Source organism: Miniopterus natalensis, chromosome 14 (assembly GCF_054644295.1).
Source record: "Miniopterus natalensis isolate mMinNat1 chromosome 14, mMinNat1.hap1, whole genome shotgun sequence".
Classification (NCBI taxonomy): Eukaryota; Metazoa; Chordata; class Mammalia; order Chiroptera; family Miniopteridae; genus Miniopterus; species Miniopterus natalensis.
Genome location: NC_142094.1, coordinates 44170420 through 44189148, shown reverse-complemented (window position 1 = coordinate 44189148; position 18729 = coordinate 44170420). Strand labels below are relative to the sequence as shown.

Genomic DNA, 18729 nt, shown 5'->3' with positions numbered 1-18729 from the left:
AATCGAACCCCAATCGCCTGGATCCTAGGTCGACGCTCAACCGCTGAGCCATGTCCGGCTGGGCCTGGCTGATTTTCTTGTACAGGCGTCCAAATAAAACTTTCCTTTTCTAGTCAGTACACATTAGTCTTTCTTTGGTGTTTAATCCAATGGGCTGAGGAAGGGCAGTAGCCAGGAAATTATACCCATTACAATGTGTGGTTAATACTTACATACATTCTTTTTACTCAACAGTTAATGGAATTATCTTTTAAACAGAAGTAAAATCAGACATGCTTTTAGAACAGAAGTGTCAATAGATAGGGCTTGAAGCACCATGGAACTCTGCTGCCTCACACAATGACCTTTTTTTAGCACTGAGAAATCCCAGGTTCCTGAAAAGTGCAAGGTTAGCAGCACTCCCAAGAACCTTTCTGAGGCGCAATGAGAATGGGAAGAATGGAGATGAGCCCCAGGGTGACACGGACTAGCCCCCCCCCCCCCCCCCCCCCCCCCGCTCACACTCACACACACACTTCCTGCGTTAGCTAGAACTCCATGGGGAAAGAAAGGTTCCATAGCTTGAGGGAGGATGATGCAGAAGGGAAGAGGAAAGAGTAGGAGCTTCTTGTCCCAAGGGCTCTCTCCCAATCCTGGCTGTAACCAGGACCCCAATTTCCCTAAATTTTCCAATTGGTTTGCTAAGTGTCTTCCTCAGGTCCTAGCAGCTTCTCCCTGAGGGGGTCTCAGTCTCTGGTCTCCAGGGGATGGGAGTTAAACGGGGAGCAGATAGAAGATTTGGTCTTTCTCCCTCGTTCACTTTTATTCCCTAGAGCCCCAATAAACCAAGTGGCTGGGTAGAAGCATGAGGCATCCTCATATCTCCACCCCCAAATCCACCCTAGCCTCAGGCCCTATTGGCAAAGAGGAATGAAGGCAGAGGAGGCTAAGGAGGAGCTGGTATAAACTGGTCCTTGGAGGGGTAGGGGTGGGCGAGGATTTAGAGACCCTTATTGAAGTAAACGTAAGGCACAAGTTCTCCATACTTGGCCTTGATGCTGTCTTGGAGCTCCGGTTCCAGATAAGAAACTGGCAATTCACTGGGGAGAGAGGAGAAGGTTACCAGTATTCCATCTAGACAGCAGCATATTACCCTTACACAAAGCCCAACTCAAATGCCACCTCTAAGAAGCCCTTCCTGATTTTTCCTTCAGAATTAGTAATAGCCTCTGTATACAATATTTTGCTTTTATTTCTACTGAGGCCTTTCTTCTCCCTGGTGCTCAACTTCCATGCTCAGTACTGGGAATACAGGAGCTGTCTAACAGATGACTCCTGAGCTAAGAGTACTAAGGAAGGAGAGACTGGCATCTCCTGGGTATAGATTTAAGCTATTGAATATATACATATTCCAGGTATATATTCATACCTAGTCTCCTGGAGCTAGTCCTTCCTCCCACCCTGTCTGATGTACCCCTTCCATGACATGCAAGGGAAGTGAAGAGGTTTAAGGCATCCACCCTCTGGCAAACATGAATCAGAGTAAGTACCTGTCCCCTGTTCAGTTTCAAAGACTAGACCAGCCAGGGGAGATTTATCTAATAACCCAACCAGTGGGACAGAGTCTCTTGTTGTTCCCCCACCTTCTCTCCAAAGCAGCCCTTGCTCCACCAGGAGGAAGCAATTCATCCCCTTAGAGACATGTTCTGGCTTACCATTCACACAGGGTTAAGAGGCCCAGAATTTAGGCTGATAGGCACTTGTCTCTGGGCAAATGCTGCCTTTCCTGCCCCTCCCTCTCTCCTTCAGGACAGCAAGCAGGGCAGGGAGAGCAGGGACAGGACATTTCTTAGAACAAAGTAAGGAATGAATAGTTGATACCATTTCTGTGGGAAGAGCCCACATGCCACTGGCACCATGAAGATGAGGCTGGAAAAAAGGAGAAACCAAAGCATTAGGAGACATTTCCCCACAGGCCCTCCCACAGGCTGCGCCTGAGCCTCCTAAAGGTTGGGGGAGATGCCCATTCACTTGGCCTGCCTTCACAGCCAGCCCCATAGTTGTCTCTCTCCAACCCTTCTCCTGGTCTCTTGGTGCCAGGATATTTGTTCTGGCAGAGAATAAAATCAGCCCGCCTCCACCCTCACCCCTTACCACAATCCCCCCGTTACTCAAGCACAGGAAGTCACTAGGGAGTGCAAGCAGCAGCCCTAAAGACCACATGCATATGCTGATGGGCAGGGAAAGCAGTGAGGGGTGCGAATCCAAAGGTCCTGCTCCTCTGTTCACTGACCATCTGGACTGCTAGAGAACAGTAAAGGCCGGGGTTTCTCAAACTTCAGTGTGCATACAAAAAACTCCAGTAGGTCTCCAGAAGGGTTGAGAGTCTTTATTTCTAACAAGCTTTCAGATGATGCGGGTCCAGGACCATGCCTTACAAGATTTGGGAGTCTTTTTTTTTTTTAATCCTTACCCAAGGATATTTTTTCCATTGCTTTTCAGAGAGAGTGGAAGGGAGTCAGGGAGAGAGGGAGGGGAGAGGAAAGAAACATTAATGTGAGAGAAACACATCGATTGGTTGCCTCCTGCATGTCCCAGGGCCAGGGCCGGGGCCAGGGATCGAGCCTGTAACCAAGGTACATGCCCTTGGCCGGAATCAAACCCAGGACACTTCAGTCCCCTGGCAGATGCTCTAACCACAGAGGCAAACTGGCCAGGGCAAGGATTTGGAGTCTTAACAAACCTGGGTTCATATCACAGCTTTGGCACTTAAAAGTTGTACAGTCCTGACTGGCATGACTTAGTGGTTAGAGCACTGACCTGTGCACTGGAGGGTGGTGGGCTCGATTCTGGGTCAAGGGCACGTACCTGGGTTGCAAGTCCGATCTGTGTGGAAGGCAACCAATCGATGTGTCTTTCTCACATCGATGTTTCTCTCTCTCTCTCTCTCTCTCTCCCCCTTCCTCCCTCCCTTCCACTCTGAAATCAATAGAAAAAATATCCTCACTCTTTGAGTGAGGATAAATAAATAAAGTTGTGCAATCTGGGGCACACTGCCTCCTGGCAGCAGAGGGAGGACAAGAGTGTCTATTTTGTAGGGTTACTGTGAGGATTCAATGAGATAATCTATGTACAACATAAAGCTTATGGTAGCTGCCCACTCAGTGGTAACTCAATTAGCAGAAGTATAGCATGTCTGCTGAGAACCGATCTCAGCTCCAGCAATTATCAGCTATATACACTTGGGCAAGTGTCTTCATTGCTCCAAGCCTCAGTTTCTTCTTTTGTAAAAGATGATGATGGCAGTATATATACTTCCAGGGCTGAGGGAATTAAGTGTGAAGCATTAGCACAGTGGGCACATTCAATAAATGTTAGTTGTTGTTGCTGTCATTAGCCCTGTAGCCCTGCAAAGCATGATTAATGGCAGGACATGTCCAGTCGATGGCAGGTACCCAAGAATGCTGCCATGACACGTTTTCCTCCTGTGCGAGGCTGGGACACTCGACAGCCGCAGGCTGTCTCATCATTTTTGTCTCTTCATTTAATTTATCTATTGAGATATAACTGACAAATAACGTGGAAGTTTACGATATATAACATGCTGATTTGACACATTCATATATTGCAATATGATTGCTTTAGGGTTAGCTAACACCTCTATCACATCACATAATTATCATTTCTTTTTCATTTTTGTCTCTTCTCCAGACTTAAGGTCAGAGGGAAGACCCTGGGACAGGAGGGTACCCAAGCACTCCGCTTTCCATGCAGACGTGTGCATAGAGCCTAGCTAGCCTGGTTCCCTCCAAAAAGATGAGGTGAGAACTCTCCAGATGGATCATAGGTGTTCTGAGATCGGGCACTGTGGAAGTCATGTAAAGGCGTACATGTTCTTCAACACAGGTGACACAAGAAGACAGATCTTGGGTGCCCCAGCCACCACAGAACCCAAACCAAGAAAACAAGTTACTCACAAGCACCCACACAGCATAACCTGCAATGGCGCATGCAGGACCTTGACTTTCTGCACACAAAAAAAAAATAAAGACTCACATGGGACTTATGTACCTTAAGGTGAACCCCACACCTGCCTCACAACCAATCAGCTAGCTAGAAACCCAGAGGTATGCTGGCCCTGAAGGAGAGGAGAAGAGGCTCTCCTTGCTCTCCATAGATAAGGCCAAGCAACCAGCTACGATGTCTAAAGTGGGAAGCCAGTGGGGACTCGTATGGGCGCTACTTCAGTGAGATGAAGGCTGGTAGCTAGAGGGAAGGATGAGAGGATTGGGAGCTCCCAGGCACAGGTGAGGTTGGAGGACTCTGGGCAGGGAAGAGGCAAAAGGGAACCCCACTCACCTGCATGAAGGGCAGTTTCTCCAGCCTTTCCATGATGACCGGCAGTAAGACTGAAAGAAACCAGGGAGAAGCTGGGAGGCCCTGTAAGGCTCCTATGACCCCTTTCTGAAGTCAGATCAGGGACTGAGTGATTCCCCCTCCTTCCCCAGAAGTTCCAGAAAATATTTTCATTTGGGAGAAGAGTAGAAGACTGTAGGCATGGCCACTCTGATTTGTCCCCCAAGTCCCAGCAGAAGGGTGCTTCCCAAAGCACACCTGCAATAATAGAACATGTACGCCAGGCCCAAAGTGTCCTTCTCAAAACTATCTCTGAAGGCTCATGTAAACAGACTTTTTACCGTACTCTGTAATGTGCCCCTGCTGGAAGCACAATCAGGGCAGGGGATTTATTTTCTCTACCACTGTCTCCCCAGCACCCTGCACTGTGTCCAGTACATTGGAGGTACTTAAGAAATATATGTGTTGCTCTAGCTGGTTTGGCTCAATAGTTAGAGCGTCGGCCCATGGACTGAAGGGTCCTGGGTTCCATACCAGCCAACGGAATGTACCTGGGTTGCAGGCTCGATCCCACTGCATGCAGGAGGCAACCAATCCATGTGTCTCTCTCACATCGATGTTTCTCTCTCTCTCTCTCCCCACCCCCACTCTCTCTGAAAAGCAATGGGAAAAATATACTCGAGCGAGGATTAAAATATATGTGTGTGTGTGTGTGTGTGTATGTGTGTTGAATGAAAAGAACTTAAAATGTCTGATTAATTGATGTTCCAAGAACTACAGTGCAGCTCTCAGTACTCAAGCAAACCAGTATGAGAAGCATGGCTGTAGAAGCTGGAGTCCCATCTCCCACCCAAAAGCTGAGTGTGGCTGAGGCCTTCATCATGTGTTCCAGGGGCCCCCAGAAGGGAAGGCTTCCCCATCTTACTCATGCCAGGGGCTGCCATGGTGATCCGAGAAATAACCACTTGGGTGATGCCTATGGCTGCAGCTCTCTGAGGGCAGAAAACAGCAAGTTGTCAGGAATGACCTTATCCAGTATCTGAGCTGGGTCAGAGTCAGGGTCAGGGTCAGGGTCTTAGCCAAGTCTTAGCTGGTAAAAGGAAAGGGATGGACCTGCCAGGGGCTGAGGGACTTCTCTCAACCCTCACCCACCTAGCCAGACTTCTATGGCTTCAGGACTAGAAATGATGGAGAAAGGACATGAGAAATGTCCTAAAGAGAGACATGTGGGGGAAATTGAGGAGAATGAGAGTGGAATCAGGGAGATCCTATAATGGAGCCCAGGATGGTCTGACAGTTAAGGACAGGACAAGGAGGAAAGAGAGTTCCCTCCTCCCAAAGGGAGACCTCTACTTACCCGGGAATGACCAATCTCATTGTTATTCCTGTCGTTCACGCGGATGCCCTGGATGAGTTCCCTAAACACAGATAGGAGTTGCTTGCCTTGGGAAAGGGGTGCTGGAAGCCTGCCAGCAATGTGACACACCTGGGGACCAAGGCCAGGGCACTCAAGCTCTAGCACACCCCCTCCTGCAGCCTTGCCCTGTGACCTTCCTCTGCACTCCAATGAGTGGTATCTCTGAAGTGATCTAGGCAGTGGTTAAGAGAGCTAGTCCTGAGCCTGACTGCTTAGGGTGAATCCTAAAACTGCAGGGTAAGTGTCTAATCATGAGCAACTTCCCTAATCCTTCTAAAGACTCGGTTATCCTAATCTGCAAAACGGGGACAATTGTGGCACCCACGTCATAGGACTTGGTGAGGATAAAACAGCATAACGGCTGTAAAGTGCTTAGTCCAGTGCCTGACACAGAGTGACTGCGCCACAAACAGTAGCTGCTCTGATTATTATTCTCAGGCCAGTTCTTGACAGCACTCAACCCAAAACCAGTTAGGTGGCTGGGATTATTAATTTGATGGGAAGGAGCAACTGGAGGGGTGAGGGAAAGAGGAGAGGAGTAATGTGTATGCACAGTTATTCTGGTAGTGTGCTCGTTCAGCAAGGGCAAGTGTGGTAAATTTCCATTTACTAGTAGTTCCAAGCAAATGTGGCTTGTAGAAATTGATGATGATGAAGGCGATGATGACAACAGTAGCAATAACAGCTAACACTTATGTAGCATTTGTTATATTCTAGGTGCTATTTTGAGGGCTTTATGTATATTACATCATTCAATTTTATAACAGAGGAACATCTATGCTTTCTCTAGTCAAGAAATAATAAGAACTGAGCCCAGCCTTCGTGGTTCAGTGGTTGAGCATCAACCTAGGATCAAGGAGATCACAGTTCGATTCCTGGTCAGGGCACATGCCCAGGTTACGGGATCGATCCCCAGTGGGGGGCATGTGAGAGGCAGCCGATCAGTGACTCTCTTATCATTGATGTTTCTGTCTCTCTCTCTCCCTCTCCTTTCCTCTCTCTAAAATCAATAAAGACATATTTTTTTTTAAAAGAAAAATAGAGAAAGAAGAACTGAGACACAATGGGTGAATTCTCATTTTACCTTTCCTGCTGCGAAACTTAGAGCCGGGTGCCTGGAAAACATCTATCTACTCCTCTGGCTTCTTTCAAAGCTTCATGGCTCTATTCTATCTTTGGACACCTCGCTCTGCTACATTTCATTCTGTAAGTCATCCCCAGGGCTTTGGAGGTAGGCAGAACTCACAACTTAACTACAGTTGCAGCTGAAAGGGCATACTTGAGTAAAAACCACAGTTTCACCCTATGCCTCCATCCCACACCATCCAAAAAATGACTCCCACATACTCATCACAGATTAAACCTAAATTACCCGCCACTCCTATAAGAGTGGCCATCACTGTTGGAGCAGTCAATCCTCAGGGACCCTTCAGAGGCACAGTGCAGCAGCCTCCCCCACATCCACCTCAACTCCAAGAAGCCACTCACTGACTTGGTTTCTTGCCTTGCTTTCCCTACTGACCTTGTGGCCCGTAGGGAGGGAAAGGGATCCCTGTACTCACTGTTGTCGCATCATTGGGATGTTGACACAGTTAGCAGCAGCCACAGCAGCAAAGGGCACCCAGCGGCCCACCAAGGGTGGAGCTTTCTGTTGGGGAAAGGGAACAAGGGGAGTTGTTCATGCTCGCTGCAAGATGGGAGTGGAGGAACTTAAGGACTACAAAACAAGAAATCAGACCTTGCTACTGCCACACATCCAGACATCCATCTGGGAACCCAAACTCCCTCAAAGGCCTGAGAAGAACCAATCTGGGGACAGCCATTCTGCATTTCCTACTGCTTGGGTGGGCTCGGGTTTACCACAACCCAGGACTAGGGAAATTCCTAATTCTCCCTAGGACTTTGCTGCCCCCTAGTGGCCACCATGCCCAAGGCAGCCCAGACAGTACCTTTGTCAACATGTTCATGCCCACAGCAGTGGCCACAGCAGTGGTGGTAGCTGAGAAGTAGGAAAGGGCCAACTGCCTAGTGGAGGAGAGAGAGACTTAGGAGTGGGGAGTCCTTCTGGTGGAAAGTAAGATCATGGCTTCAATGAGAAAGTCTGGAAATGAGGCTTCATGCCTGAGAAACTCGTGATCTGTCCCCAGTGTCATCTTGTGACCTCCCCCCAACTCATGACGATCCAGCCCCTGGATCCTTTCTGTACTTTATTTATTTTTGAATTCAACAAATATTTATTGAATGCCTACTATGTGCTAGGTACTTTCTTCATGTACTTTAAGAATGCCCAGCTTTTTCCTACTTCAGAACCTCTGCACATGGCTGCTCCCACCCAGGGTATCCTTCCCTGGGCTCTTCCATAGCTAAATCTCCATCCTTCAGAGCTCAGCTGAAATGTCAGCTCTGCGGGGAGGACTTCCCTGAGCTGCCTATCTACCCAGACACCTCTCTGCTGTTCTCTACCTTGACGCCTGTGTTCACCTGTGTATTTCCTTAATGGCAGCAATCACAACCTGAGTTTATTGTGCTTGTTTTTTTAGAAGTCCTTAAATTCCACAAGAAAAGGGACCACACATGTCTTACTCAAATGTATCCCCAGCACCTAGAACCATGCCTGGTATATAATATACACCCAAGAACTACTTGTAGAATCAATGTAGAAGAAATTTGTTCGTCTTTAGAATGAACAAATTTTGAATTGGTCTAAGGAGAAGATGCTCTCCTAGTCAGCTTAAGAAAACACTTCCAACCCCTGAAAGGGAGACTTCATCACCTGCCAGTGTGAGCCCCACCCAGGGAGGTCTAATAGCCTGAGAACCCTTTAGAAGGACAGTTCCCCTAGAGACAAAAGGACAGCCACATCCTCCAGACCTATGAGGACAGCTTGGGGTTCGGGTCTCCTACCTGACTGATGTGGGGGAAGCCGCATTCCTGTTGGTGTAGTTGACTAAGGCATTGAAGGACTGGTTCACCCACTGCCAGAAGATGACCGCCGGCATCGTCCTACCAGTAAGTGAGGTCCAGAGAGGAGAGGAGAATGGAAGAAAGGACTTGGTATACACAGGTCAAACCATGTTAATAGCTTCCCATGTTCCAAACTGTTCCCATGTTCTATGCACCTGGGCTTTTGTACAGTCTTGCCCCTCTGCCTGGAACACATACACACACACACACACACACACACTCTGACACACTCCACTGTATACATGGCTAAATCCTGCTCTGTTGAGAAATAACTTCCTCCTTGGAACCTTTTTGACCCTTCCCATGCCCTTCCTGAGACAGTCATTCCATGCTCCCAGCTCCTACAACCCCACATTTCTTCCTTAGCCTACCACTTAGCAAGCTAGACTGTAACTGTTCACTTCTTGATCTCTTCAACAAAACTGGGATCTTTTTGAGAGGAAGGACTAAAGTCTTTATATTCCTAACAGCTGGGGCCCAAGGCCTGGCTCAATAACTGGATAAATGAATGCATGGGGTGGAGCCAGGGGAGAAGAAGGAAGAGAGGAAGGGGGAGGAGTCACACATCCAGCAGCTACAAAGTTTATTCTCTCCCCAAATGAGCTGAAAGGGTCTTCCTAATTTTTTCCTGGGATAGTACATTATAAAAATACATTAAACTCATTGTTGACTATAAGCACTTTTAAAAGAGGAAATTAGCATAGTTTATTCACTGAGAGTTCTAGAGAGGGCTGCCTCCGTTAAAATCCAGGTACCAGTACTTCCTGGCTGTATGAACTTGGACAACTTATATAACCTCTCTAGAACCTCAGTTGTTCTTCTATAAAATGGAGATGATAACAGTACTTCTCTGTAGGACTGTTGAGAAAATTAAAGGAGGTAACACAGTCAAAGAATTTAGCACAATACCTAGTATCTGGCAAGTTTCAATAAAGACAGTTATTTTTTTTAATATATCTTTATTGATTTCAGAGAGAGAGGAAGGGAGAGGGGGAAAGAGAGTTAAAACATCAATGATCAGAGAGTCGTCATTGATCAGCCACCTCCTGCATGCCCCGGCTGGCAATAGAGCCTGCAACCCGGTTATGTGCCCTGACAGGTAATCGAACTGAGATCTCCTATATCCTAGGTTGATGCTCAACTGCTGAGCCACACCCAGCCAGGCAAGACGGCTATTATTATTATTATCATAATATGGCTCCCTGATATCTATTATTATTATCATAATATGGCTCCCTGCCTAGCAGACCCAAGTGGATACACCTCCCATTGCCTTGTTCCCGGGTCCCACCTGTAGAATTGGAGCATGAAGCCTGTGATGATCATGCCGCCAGGAACCTGGAAGGACATCCGTCCAATGACATTCATCTTCTCTCCGGTATCAGGGTGGAAGGCTGCATCATACAGCTTCTTGGCATAAAGCAGCTGCTCCACTTGGGTGCCTGGGGGCACGATCCCCATCCTGTCGCCCAACGACAATAGGCAGAGTTATCGCCTTGTCCCCCCACTCCAAGTCATCCTGCTCTAATTTCTCCCTCCTTCCTGAGATCTCTGCCTATTCCCTCATCTTCAGTTTCCACACCCTCCCTAGGGAAGCCATCAATGTTGCCCCAGTTCCTCTGGCCCCTTCCCCTAACCATTTACCTGCTCTTCTCCACCATTGCCTTGGCCCAGTCCAGCTCTTGCTCTGGTACCAAAGCAGTGCGGGGGTCCGTGATATTGAAGAAGTACTTCACTCGCCCCAGGAACGTGCGCTGGTCCCAACGGGGGGCATCGATGTTAAAGCCAGATGCGTCAGCCTCCATCTTGCTCATACACAAAACTGTGGACTTAAGGAATACAGGAAAAATGAGGACTGTCCTCCAAATCAAAGTCTGCTCTGGAGGCCCTGAGCACTGTGGTAAACAGCCTGCTTTCACCAGCCACTGCTGTCATCTAACTCAGTTTGGGAAGGCCTCAGACTGAGCAACTGGGTACTAACATGTGTTTCCTGAGTTCCTACTGGTGTCCAGCCCTGTGCTTGATCATGCTGCGGGGGAGACTGAGAAAAAGGACAACACAGTGCCTGTCCTTGGGGAGCTAAGTCTGACAGGGGAACAAGAGCCCACCAGTGGAACAGTATGTAATATGTACAGCAACAATAATACAGGAGATGAGCAGAAGCAGAGATGGTGGGGCAGGGAAATACAGTAATCAAAGGGGGCTTCCCAGAAGGGGTGGAATGTGAGCAAGACCCTGAAGATAGGATAGGTTTTTCTGAATGAGGTAGAAGGCATGGGATCACATCAAAGGTAGAAACAATCACAGATAAAGGTGGACATGAACATGGCATAATCACTTTCATCATTTCAGTGACTGTGTGGGTGGTGCATGTTGGCCCTATGAGAGATTCGAGATTCCAGGCCACGGCTGTGAGTGAGGCACCATGCCTACCCTCAAGGAATTTCAGAATAGGAGGTAAACAGACAAGTAATTCAACAAGGACAGCAGAGTAAACAATGCTGTTGACAGACACTGGGAGCAGTGGAAAGCCAGAGAAGAAGCATCTAAAACTGAGAAGACCATATCTCCCAGTTTGCCTAGGATTGTTGGCCTGGGGTAATTATTAATAGCATTTCCTTTCACTCTCAAATGTCCCAGTTGGGTGACAAATTATATGGTCACCTTATCTAAAATAGACGAGGGATTATGAACACATTTTGTTAGTATGAGAAATAATGTTTTGAAATATGCGTAGAAGAGCAAGCATTGAAAGCACACTGTGTGGGGGGGCATAATAACAGCTCATACTTACTGAGCTCCTACTCTATGCTAGACACTTTGCTTAGTGCTTGAAATGCATTTTCTGAATTCATCATCATAACCCTGTAAGACAGAACCCCATTTTATGGATGAGAAAATCAAGGCACAGATAAGTAACTTTACCAAGTCACACAAGCATTAGCGAGTAGCTGAGGCAGGATTTTAATTCAGCTTGATTTACTTCAGAACTCTTGTCCATAACTGGGTTCTGGAATTCATGACTTGAAACCCTAAGGCAGGTTTGACATGTAAAGAGCTTGGATGTTATCACTCCTGTCCTCACAATAAGAAAAAAAGCTGAACAAACTAAAAATCAACAACTTTTCTTAGCCCCGTCGGAGAATTGAGATCAGGGCAAACCACCGCCCCCAAACCTGAAGAGACAGGCAGGTACAGAGAAACACAGTTCAATTCATCAGGAGGAGAAGCCCACTGCTGGGACAAGTTTCAATGGAAAACTTAAAATGTAATTGATAAATTGCTGGAAGCTCAGTGTGGACAAGTGGGGATTCAATCTTTGGGGCGGTGGCACATTTTTGTGAGTTTTATCTCCAGGAGCCCACTAGGTTCTCAAAGTGAAGATCAGAAAAATATCCCCTAGTGCTTCTGGCAGGGAGATGTGGAAAAGCCATTTTAAAGCACAGCCAGAGACCTCTGTTCTTCTTTAGAAGGCCTGCCCACAAAGGAAACTGTTAGCAGAACCTAACTGACTTGGGAAAGGAGAAATACCCAACTCTAGCCCCTTCTAGCCTCCTATCTCACGTTGAGGGAGTGAGGGGAGACTGATAATCATTTGTGAAGGTTCGGGGCTACAGGCTTACTCACTCAAATACTGAGACCTAATCTTAGGCCTATAGAACTGCAAGTCTCAAACCTTATTGAAGAAGAAATCTCTAGAAATCCAAAGACACCAGGGAGACAAAAACAAGGACACCAGAGGAAATTTTAGCCTTTGATACCTATAGCTTCAGAAGATAGGAAACACAGCCTAACTTCTTGCCCGATAAACATAAAGCCTCATACACATCATATCTGTCTTTCAACAAAAAAAACACGACATGGCATACTAAAAGGCAAAAAGTACAGTGACAGAGCAAGCATCAAAACCAGATGACAAGAGATTTGGGGATTATTAGACTGGGAACTTCAAATAACTATAATTAGTATGCTAAAGACTCTAACAGGGAAGTGGACCACATGCAAGAACCAATGGATAATGTAAACAGAGAGATGGAAACTCTAAGAAAGAATCAAAAGGAAATGTTAGAAATAAAAAATACTGTAACAGAAATGAAGAATGCCTTTGATGTAGACTGGAAATGGCTGAGGAACGAATCAATGAGCTTGAACATGTGTCAGCAGAAAATTCCCAAGCTGAAAATTAAAGAGAAAAAAGAATTTTAAAAGAATAGAATAGCCAAAAACTTGGGACAATTACAAAGGGTGTGACATACATGTAATGGGAATACCAGAAGGTGGAGAGAGAGAGGAAAAGAAGAAATATTTGAAGAAGTAATGACTGAAAAATTTCCAAAATTAATGACAGACACAAAACCACAGATTCAGAAGGCTCAGAGAACACCAAGCAAGATAAATGCCAAAAAACCTACACCTAGGCATAGTATATTCAAGCTGCAGAAAATCAAGATAAAGAAGATCAAGAAGCCAGGAGGAGTGAAAAAACACCTTAGTTAGAGAAAAGATAAAAATTACATTGGAATTCTCTTTAGAAATCATGTAAGCAAGAGTAGAGTGAAATATTTATAAAATGTTGAAAGAAAAAATCCCATGAACCTAGAATTCTATATTGAGCAAAATAATCCTTTAAAAATAAAAGAGAAATAAAGACTTTCTCAGACAAACAAAACTGAAGGAATTTGTCCACAAGAGACCTGACTTGCAAGATGTTATAAGAAGTTCTTTAGAGAGAAAGAAAATTATATAGGTCATAACTCTGACCTACATAAAGAGTGTCAGAGCCCTGGCCGGGTAGCTCAGTTGGTTAGAGCATCGTCCCCATATGCCAAAGTTGTGGGTTTCATCTCTGGTCGGGGCACATACAGAAAGCAACCAATGAATGCATAAATAAGTGGAACAACAAATCAATGTCTTTCTCTAAAAATCAATAAAATAAAATAAGAGCGTCAGAGAAGGAATAAAAGGTGAAAATAAAATCTTTATTTTTCTTATTCTAATTGTTAACAGTTAACAAACAGATAACAGTTTGTTCAAAATAATAATAGCAACAATGTATTCAGTGGTTATAGCTGTGGATAAGTGAAATGAATGACATCAATGATACAAGGGATGGGAGGAAGGAACTGGGAATACCCAGTGTAAGGTACTTGCACTACACCAGTGAAATTGTAGAGTGTTATTTGGAAGTGAACTTGGATTAGTTGTAAAAAATTTTCAAAAGAAATATGATATGCTAAGAGAAGAGAGAAATTGGAGTCATACAAAAATCGACGGCTTTGGAACTTTTGCTTAAAAACTTCAGGTAGCCATTAAAAGATTTTAAGAGTGACAAGATCAGATGTGTAGTTTATAAAGAACATCCTGGGCAATCATATAAGATAAAGACAATGTGGTAGGAACCTCATAAGAGGCAGAGAGCAGCTGGAAGGGAACCCCAATAACCCAGGCAAGAAATGGGCTCAAATGAACCCAAATGCACTGAACAGAAAGGAGGGTCCAAAAGGAAAGAACCTTTTAAAGCAGCAGAATCTGAGGATTTGCTAAGTGATCGGGTATAGGAAGAATATTGTAAGTCAGGGTTCAACCAGAGAAGCAGAAACAGTAGTAGATATATATATATGTCTATCTCCTTTATATACACACACACATATACACACATATTGATAAAAATTGACTTAGTACAAGGAATTAGCTAACTGGGTTATGTAATTGTGGGAGTTGGCTAAGTAAGCCTGAGGCCAACAGAAGAGGCAGACAGGAAGGGCTGATCCTGAGGGAAAGGGAAGTAATGCAGGCCCAGCTGTGGCTGGAGTCTCTGACCTGCAGAGTGGGGAGTGGGGGGCTAGCCCTCTTTTAAAGGGATTCCATCTGATTAAGTCAGGCCACCCAGAATAATCTCCCTTTAGATTAATTCAAAGCCAACCCATTACGATCTTTAATTACATTTGCAAAATCCCTTCACCACAGTCCCTAAATAAGTGTTCCATGGAATAACTGGGAGAAGGTGTGTGGATGCTAGGAATGGTGGCTTCTCCCTCATAGCCCACTGCAAACATACCAGAGAAAGACAGGGTCCTGGGGAGTTTTGTTTAGGCTAGTCAAGTTGACACACCACAAGTATCTGGAGTGACACCTGGGGTTTCTAATTTGGGCAATAATGTTCTGAGACAGAAAATATTTTTTTTTTTTAAAAAAAGGCTTTCAGGAAAAAAATTAGTTTGATTTTCCACATGTTGAGTTTCACGTGCCATGGAGTTCCTTAAATGCAATAGGCTGCCTGCCACCTGTCTCAGGTACTTTGCAAATACCATTCCCTGTCCAGAGTGCTATTCCTTCCCCTCTTCACTAAATAACACCTACTCATCTTTTACTTTTTAAATTAACTTATTTTTAATATGTTTTTATTAATTTTTAGAGAGAAAGGAAGGGAGAAGAATAGATAGAAACATCAATGATTGGCTGCCCCCTACTGGGGATCGAGCCCACAATCCGGGCATGTGCCCTGACCTGGAATTAAACTGTGAACTCCTGGTTCATGGGTTGACATTCAACCACTGAACATGCCGGCCAGGCATCTTTTTTGTGTGTTTTTTTAATGAATAATTTTCAGATTTAATTTATATCTTCCACAACTAGGTCATTTGTCTTTTATCTCGAAAATATTACCTTAACTGAGGATTTTCCATACTTAGAAAATTACAAGTTCATATGCACAGTTTGAGCACCACAGAGCCGATGGGAAAGCTCTGGGCTTTGCCCTCAAAGGGACAGGCTAACTTGGCCTCCTGCAGGTTCATTTAAAGACCAAAGGTATTTCACTTAGTCCCAACTGAACCAGGAGTGCGAGGGGGAAAGAGGTCACCTTCCCTGACTCCAAATGAGCCTAAAAGAAGTTGGCCTGGACAGAAAATCACACTGCCCTGGCTTACAGAGCCCCATGCTTGCACCCCCTGGAAACAGCCCAGCAGAGCAAAATGCTATGCCTACCCCTCAAAGCATACACACACACTTCTCAGACATCTCTCTCCAGCTTCAACCCAACATTAGAAAGTTCCCTGCCTTTCACAATGGAAGCTCTTCAACCATGAAGGGGTAAGCATTTGCTAAATTACGCAAGAAACTTTGCCTTTATTACTGAGGTGAGGATAGTAACTGTTCAGTCCTTGTCTCATGTAAAAACTAAGACCAAAAAAAATCTAAATTCTATGTCTGGAACGTCTTCCCCACATCAGTGCCCCACAGGGTACAGTTCTGTGACTCCTTCAGGACAAACTCAGCCCTTCTGTTCCACACTCCCCTAGCATTCTGTTTTCCTTGGCAGCATATTGGGCTTTTGGAATTGTCATTTTCTTTATTTACAGTTATTCATGTGAAGTCTGAGTTCCCTAATAGACTATAAGGTTCATGCTGTATCTCCCATCTGCCCTCTAAAGACACTGCCTGCCTAAAATGCATTCCAACTTATCCTTGGGTTCTCCTGGCATCAAGGATGTCACCTCTTTTAAGTCGAACTCAGAATTTGCCTTGAATATGGAAAAGCAGGCTTTCTTTCACGAAGATAAAAATTGTCTACCGCGCTTATACTGCATCCTATCTGGTCTCTACGTTTTCTTCCAGTTACCCTCCCTCTTCCCACAGAACCACATCTAGTACTCCCTAGAAAGGTCACTATCATGTCCAGGGTGGCTCCACTAATGAAGGAATATGGTGCCACTACTGGAAACAAGGGGGGAGATGGAGGTCAAACCGTGAATGACCAATAACTCCCTTTCCTTCTAGGGTTAGAGAATGTCACTGCTCAACGACGTTAGGGAGGGAGCCAAGATCTCAGTTTATAGAACAGGAAACTAATGCCTAGAAAGGCTCACATCGATTGAGCCAGCATGGTGAGCAATAGTGGCACACACAGCCTCTCACTAACAACAAACAGATCCAGTCCTGTATATCCATCCAACGATCTGACAATAGCTAGGGCCTTACTTTCCCAAGGTCACAAGGCTTAGGGTCATCTAGATAGGTCCTCTATCCATTATAGGTACTTGTCAAGAAAGGGGTGGGGGAGAAAAAAAGAAATAATCTACTACATCTCCAGAAGTAATGCTCATCCTGCCAAAGGGAGCTGATTTTCTCTGGCAAACAGTATCAGAGCTCAGAGAACAGACTTCCAAATCCTCTTGCAAGGGAAGCGAAGTACCCAGGATGCCCGTTTGTATCCCAGGTAGGGAGAAAAACAAAACATTATGGCTGGTACTCACATCAGAGGAAGATCAAAGCAACCAAAAGCTCAAGAAGGTCACAAAGACCAGAGATGGCAAGGGTTGGTGTCAAGACTGACTAGGGCAAATTGGAGAATGAGACAAATAAACAAGCAGGTCTAGGTATGTGTGATTCCAAGGCAACAACTTTGAGAAGTCTGCCTTGCCTTTTTCACAAAAGAACCAGACTAGAGATAGGTAGACTGTAGGAGTGATGATCTGAATTAACCATTTGTCTTGTACCTCCTTAATCAAGGTTCTTAACTGAGTTTTCTCTCCAAGGATCTGAAGCAAGTATGCATGTAGCAGATGTTTGAAAAAATACTTTAGTTGAATGTTTAAATAGCTAAGGACCATTCAGGGGAAGTCTGCCTTCATTTCAACGATCTTTACTAGACTAGAAAACCTTTGTTGATAGGAAGAGAGGCAAAGCCCAAAAACCTAGATGAAACTATTAATACAATCATATAATTCATATAATCCTTACCTACCCAGTGAGGTTGGTAAGAGGCACACATGCATGTGCAATCCAGATGTACCATCCCCGCCCACACTGTATCAGCTCTTAAAAAGTTCTGGGTTTACATCACAAATATAGACCACTCTGTTCTTTCCACCTGGACCATACAAAAACGTTTAAAAGCACTTCCTCAAGAGTCAGGCAGAACTGAGTTCAAGTCCCCACTCTATATTGCTCAAAATAACCAATGTCTAGGGTTGTGAGAATGAAATGAAATCTTGTACGAAAAGCACTTCACTAGGAAGGATATAATTCCCAAGAGGGTACATTTTGTGCGCTGCTGTGCCTCCAGAGTCCAGAATAGGACCTGGCTCCTAGTGAAACTCTTCATCCTGTCCTCTGCAGGGCAGGGGGTGGGAGACAGCACCTCCCAACTCACCCAGAATGCCTCTGGCTCTCACTTGCCTGGACGTGCATGCCCATTTTTTGCCTCCTTGGGGACTGCAGAAGTCGTGCCTCCCGGTCTGACGTAACTTAGTAAACCCTGGCCATCCCAAAATGCCTTTCACCCGCACTGTCAGCTCACTTCAGGGGTCAGGGCCAGTCCCTCGGCTGCTTCTTACCTCCGACAGGCAGCCTCCCACCACTCGGGCTCCTCCATCCCGGACTTTAACACCGGCGTGTGGAGAAGGGCACACAACCCTCAACTCCCCCGCCCCTCAGACTGACAGACGACGGCGCTGGGGGCCATGAGGGAGAGGTCCGGGGGCAGACTTTGGCACTCCTCTCGCCACGTGGCTGCAGCAGGTGGAAGCCCAGTCCGCGCTGCAGACTTGCGTGGGCAGAGTCAAGCCAGAAACACAACCTCCCTCCCAGGAGGTGAGGACTGGAAGTAGACGCGGTGGGCGGCTTCCTCCCCAGACCACTTACCTGGCCCCGGGAAGAACGCTAGCCAGGCCTGGATGCACCGCGAGACTCCGCCCGGGAACCTCCCCTCCGGAACCTCCCCTCGCCCCGCCTCCCCGCCTCTCCTTTCCGACCAATCACAAGCCGGGAGGCCCGCCGGCCACGTGGGCGAGTTGTCACTATTCCGGAGTCTCTACTAGCCAGCAGCGGCCGCCAGCCGCTCTAGCCTCCGGCCTGCGCAGGGGGCGGGTACCTTGGCGCGCTTGCGCACTTCGGGGAAAGCCGAGCAAGAACCCGCCGCGTTCTGTTGCTCCGCTTCGCCGTGCGTGCGAGGGACGTCGGGGGCGGTGCCACAGCAGTTGCCCCTGGTAACGGGGTGTGGAAGGAGGAGG

General features: G+C 46.2%; 1 protein-coding gene across 1 annotated transcript; it reads right to left on the bottom strand.

The window, feature by feature from the left end:
- Positions 1-496: 496 nt before the first annotated feature.
- Positions 497-18130, bottom strand: SFXN2 (sideroflexin 2). The gene is made up of 12 exons (XM_016220071.2): positions 18055-18130; positions 10361-10545; positions 10008-10178; positions 8657-8755; positions 7702-7777; positions 7315-7400; positions 5693-5753; positions 5261-5327; positions 4339-4388; positions 3957-4006; positions 1861-1908; positions 497-1079 (listed from the first exon to the last, which is right to left on the bottom strand). The coding sequence occupies exons 2-12, from the start codon at positions 10528-10530 to the stop codon at positions 980-982; spliced, it is 978 nt and encodes a 325-aa protein (XP_016075557.1). The 5' UTR covers positions 10531-10545; positions 18055-18130; the 3' UTR covers positions 497-979.
- Between the last annotated feature and the right edge of the window lie 599 nt (positions 18131-18729).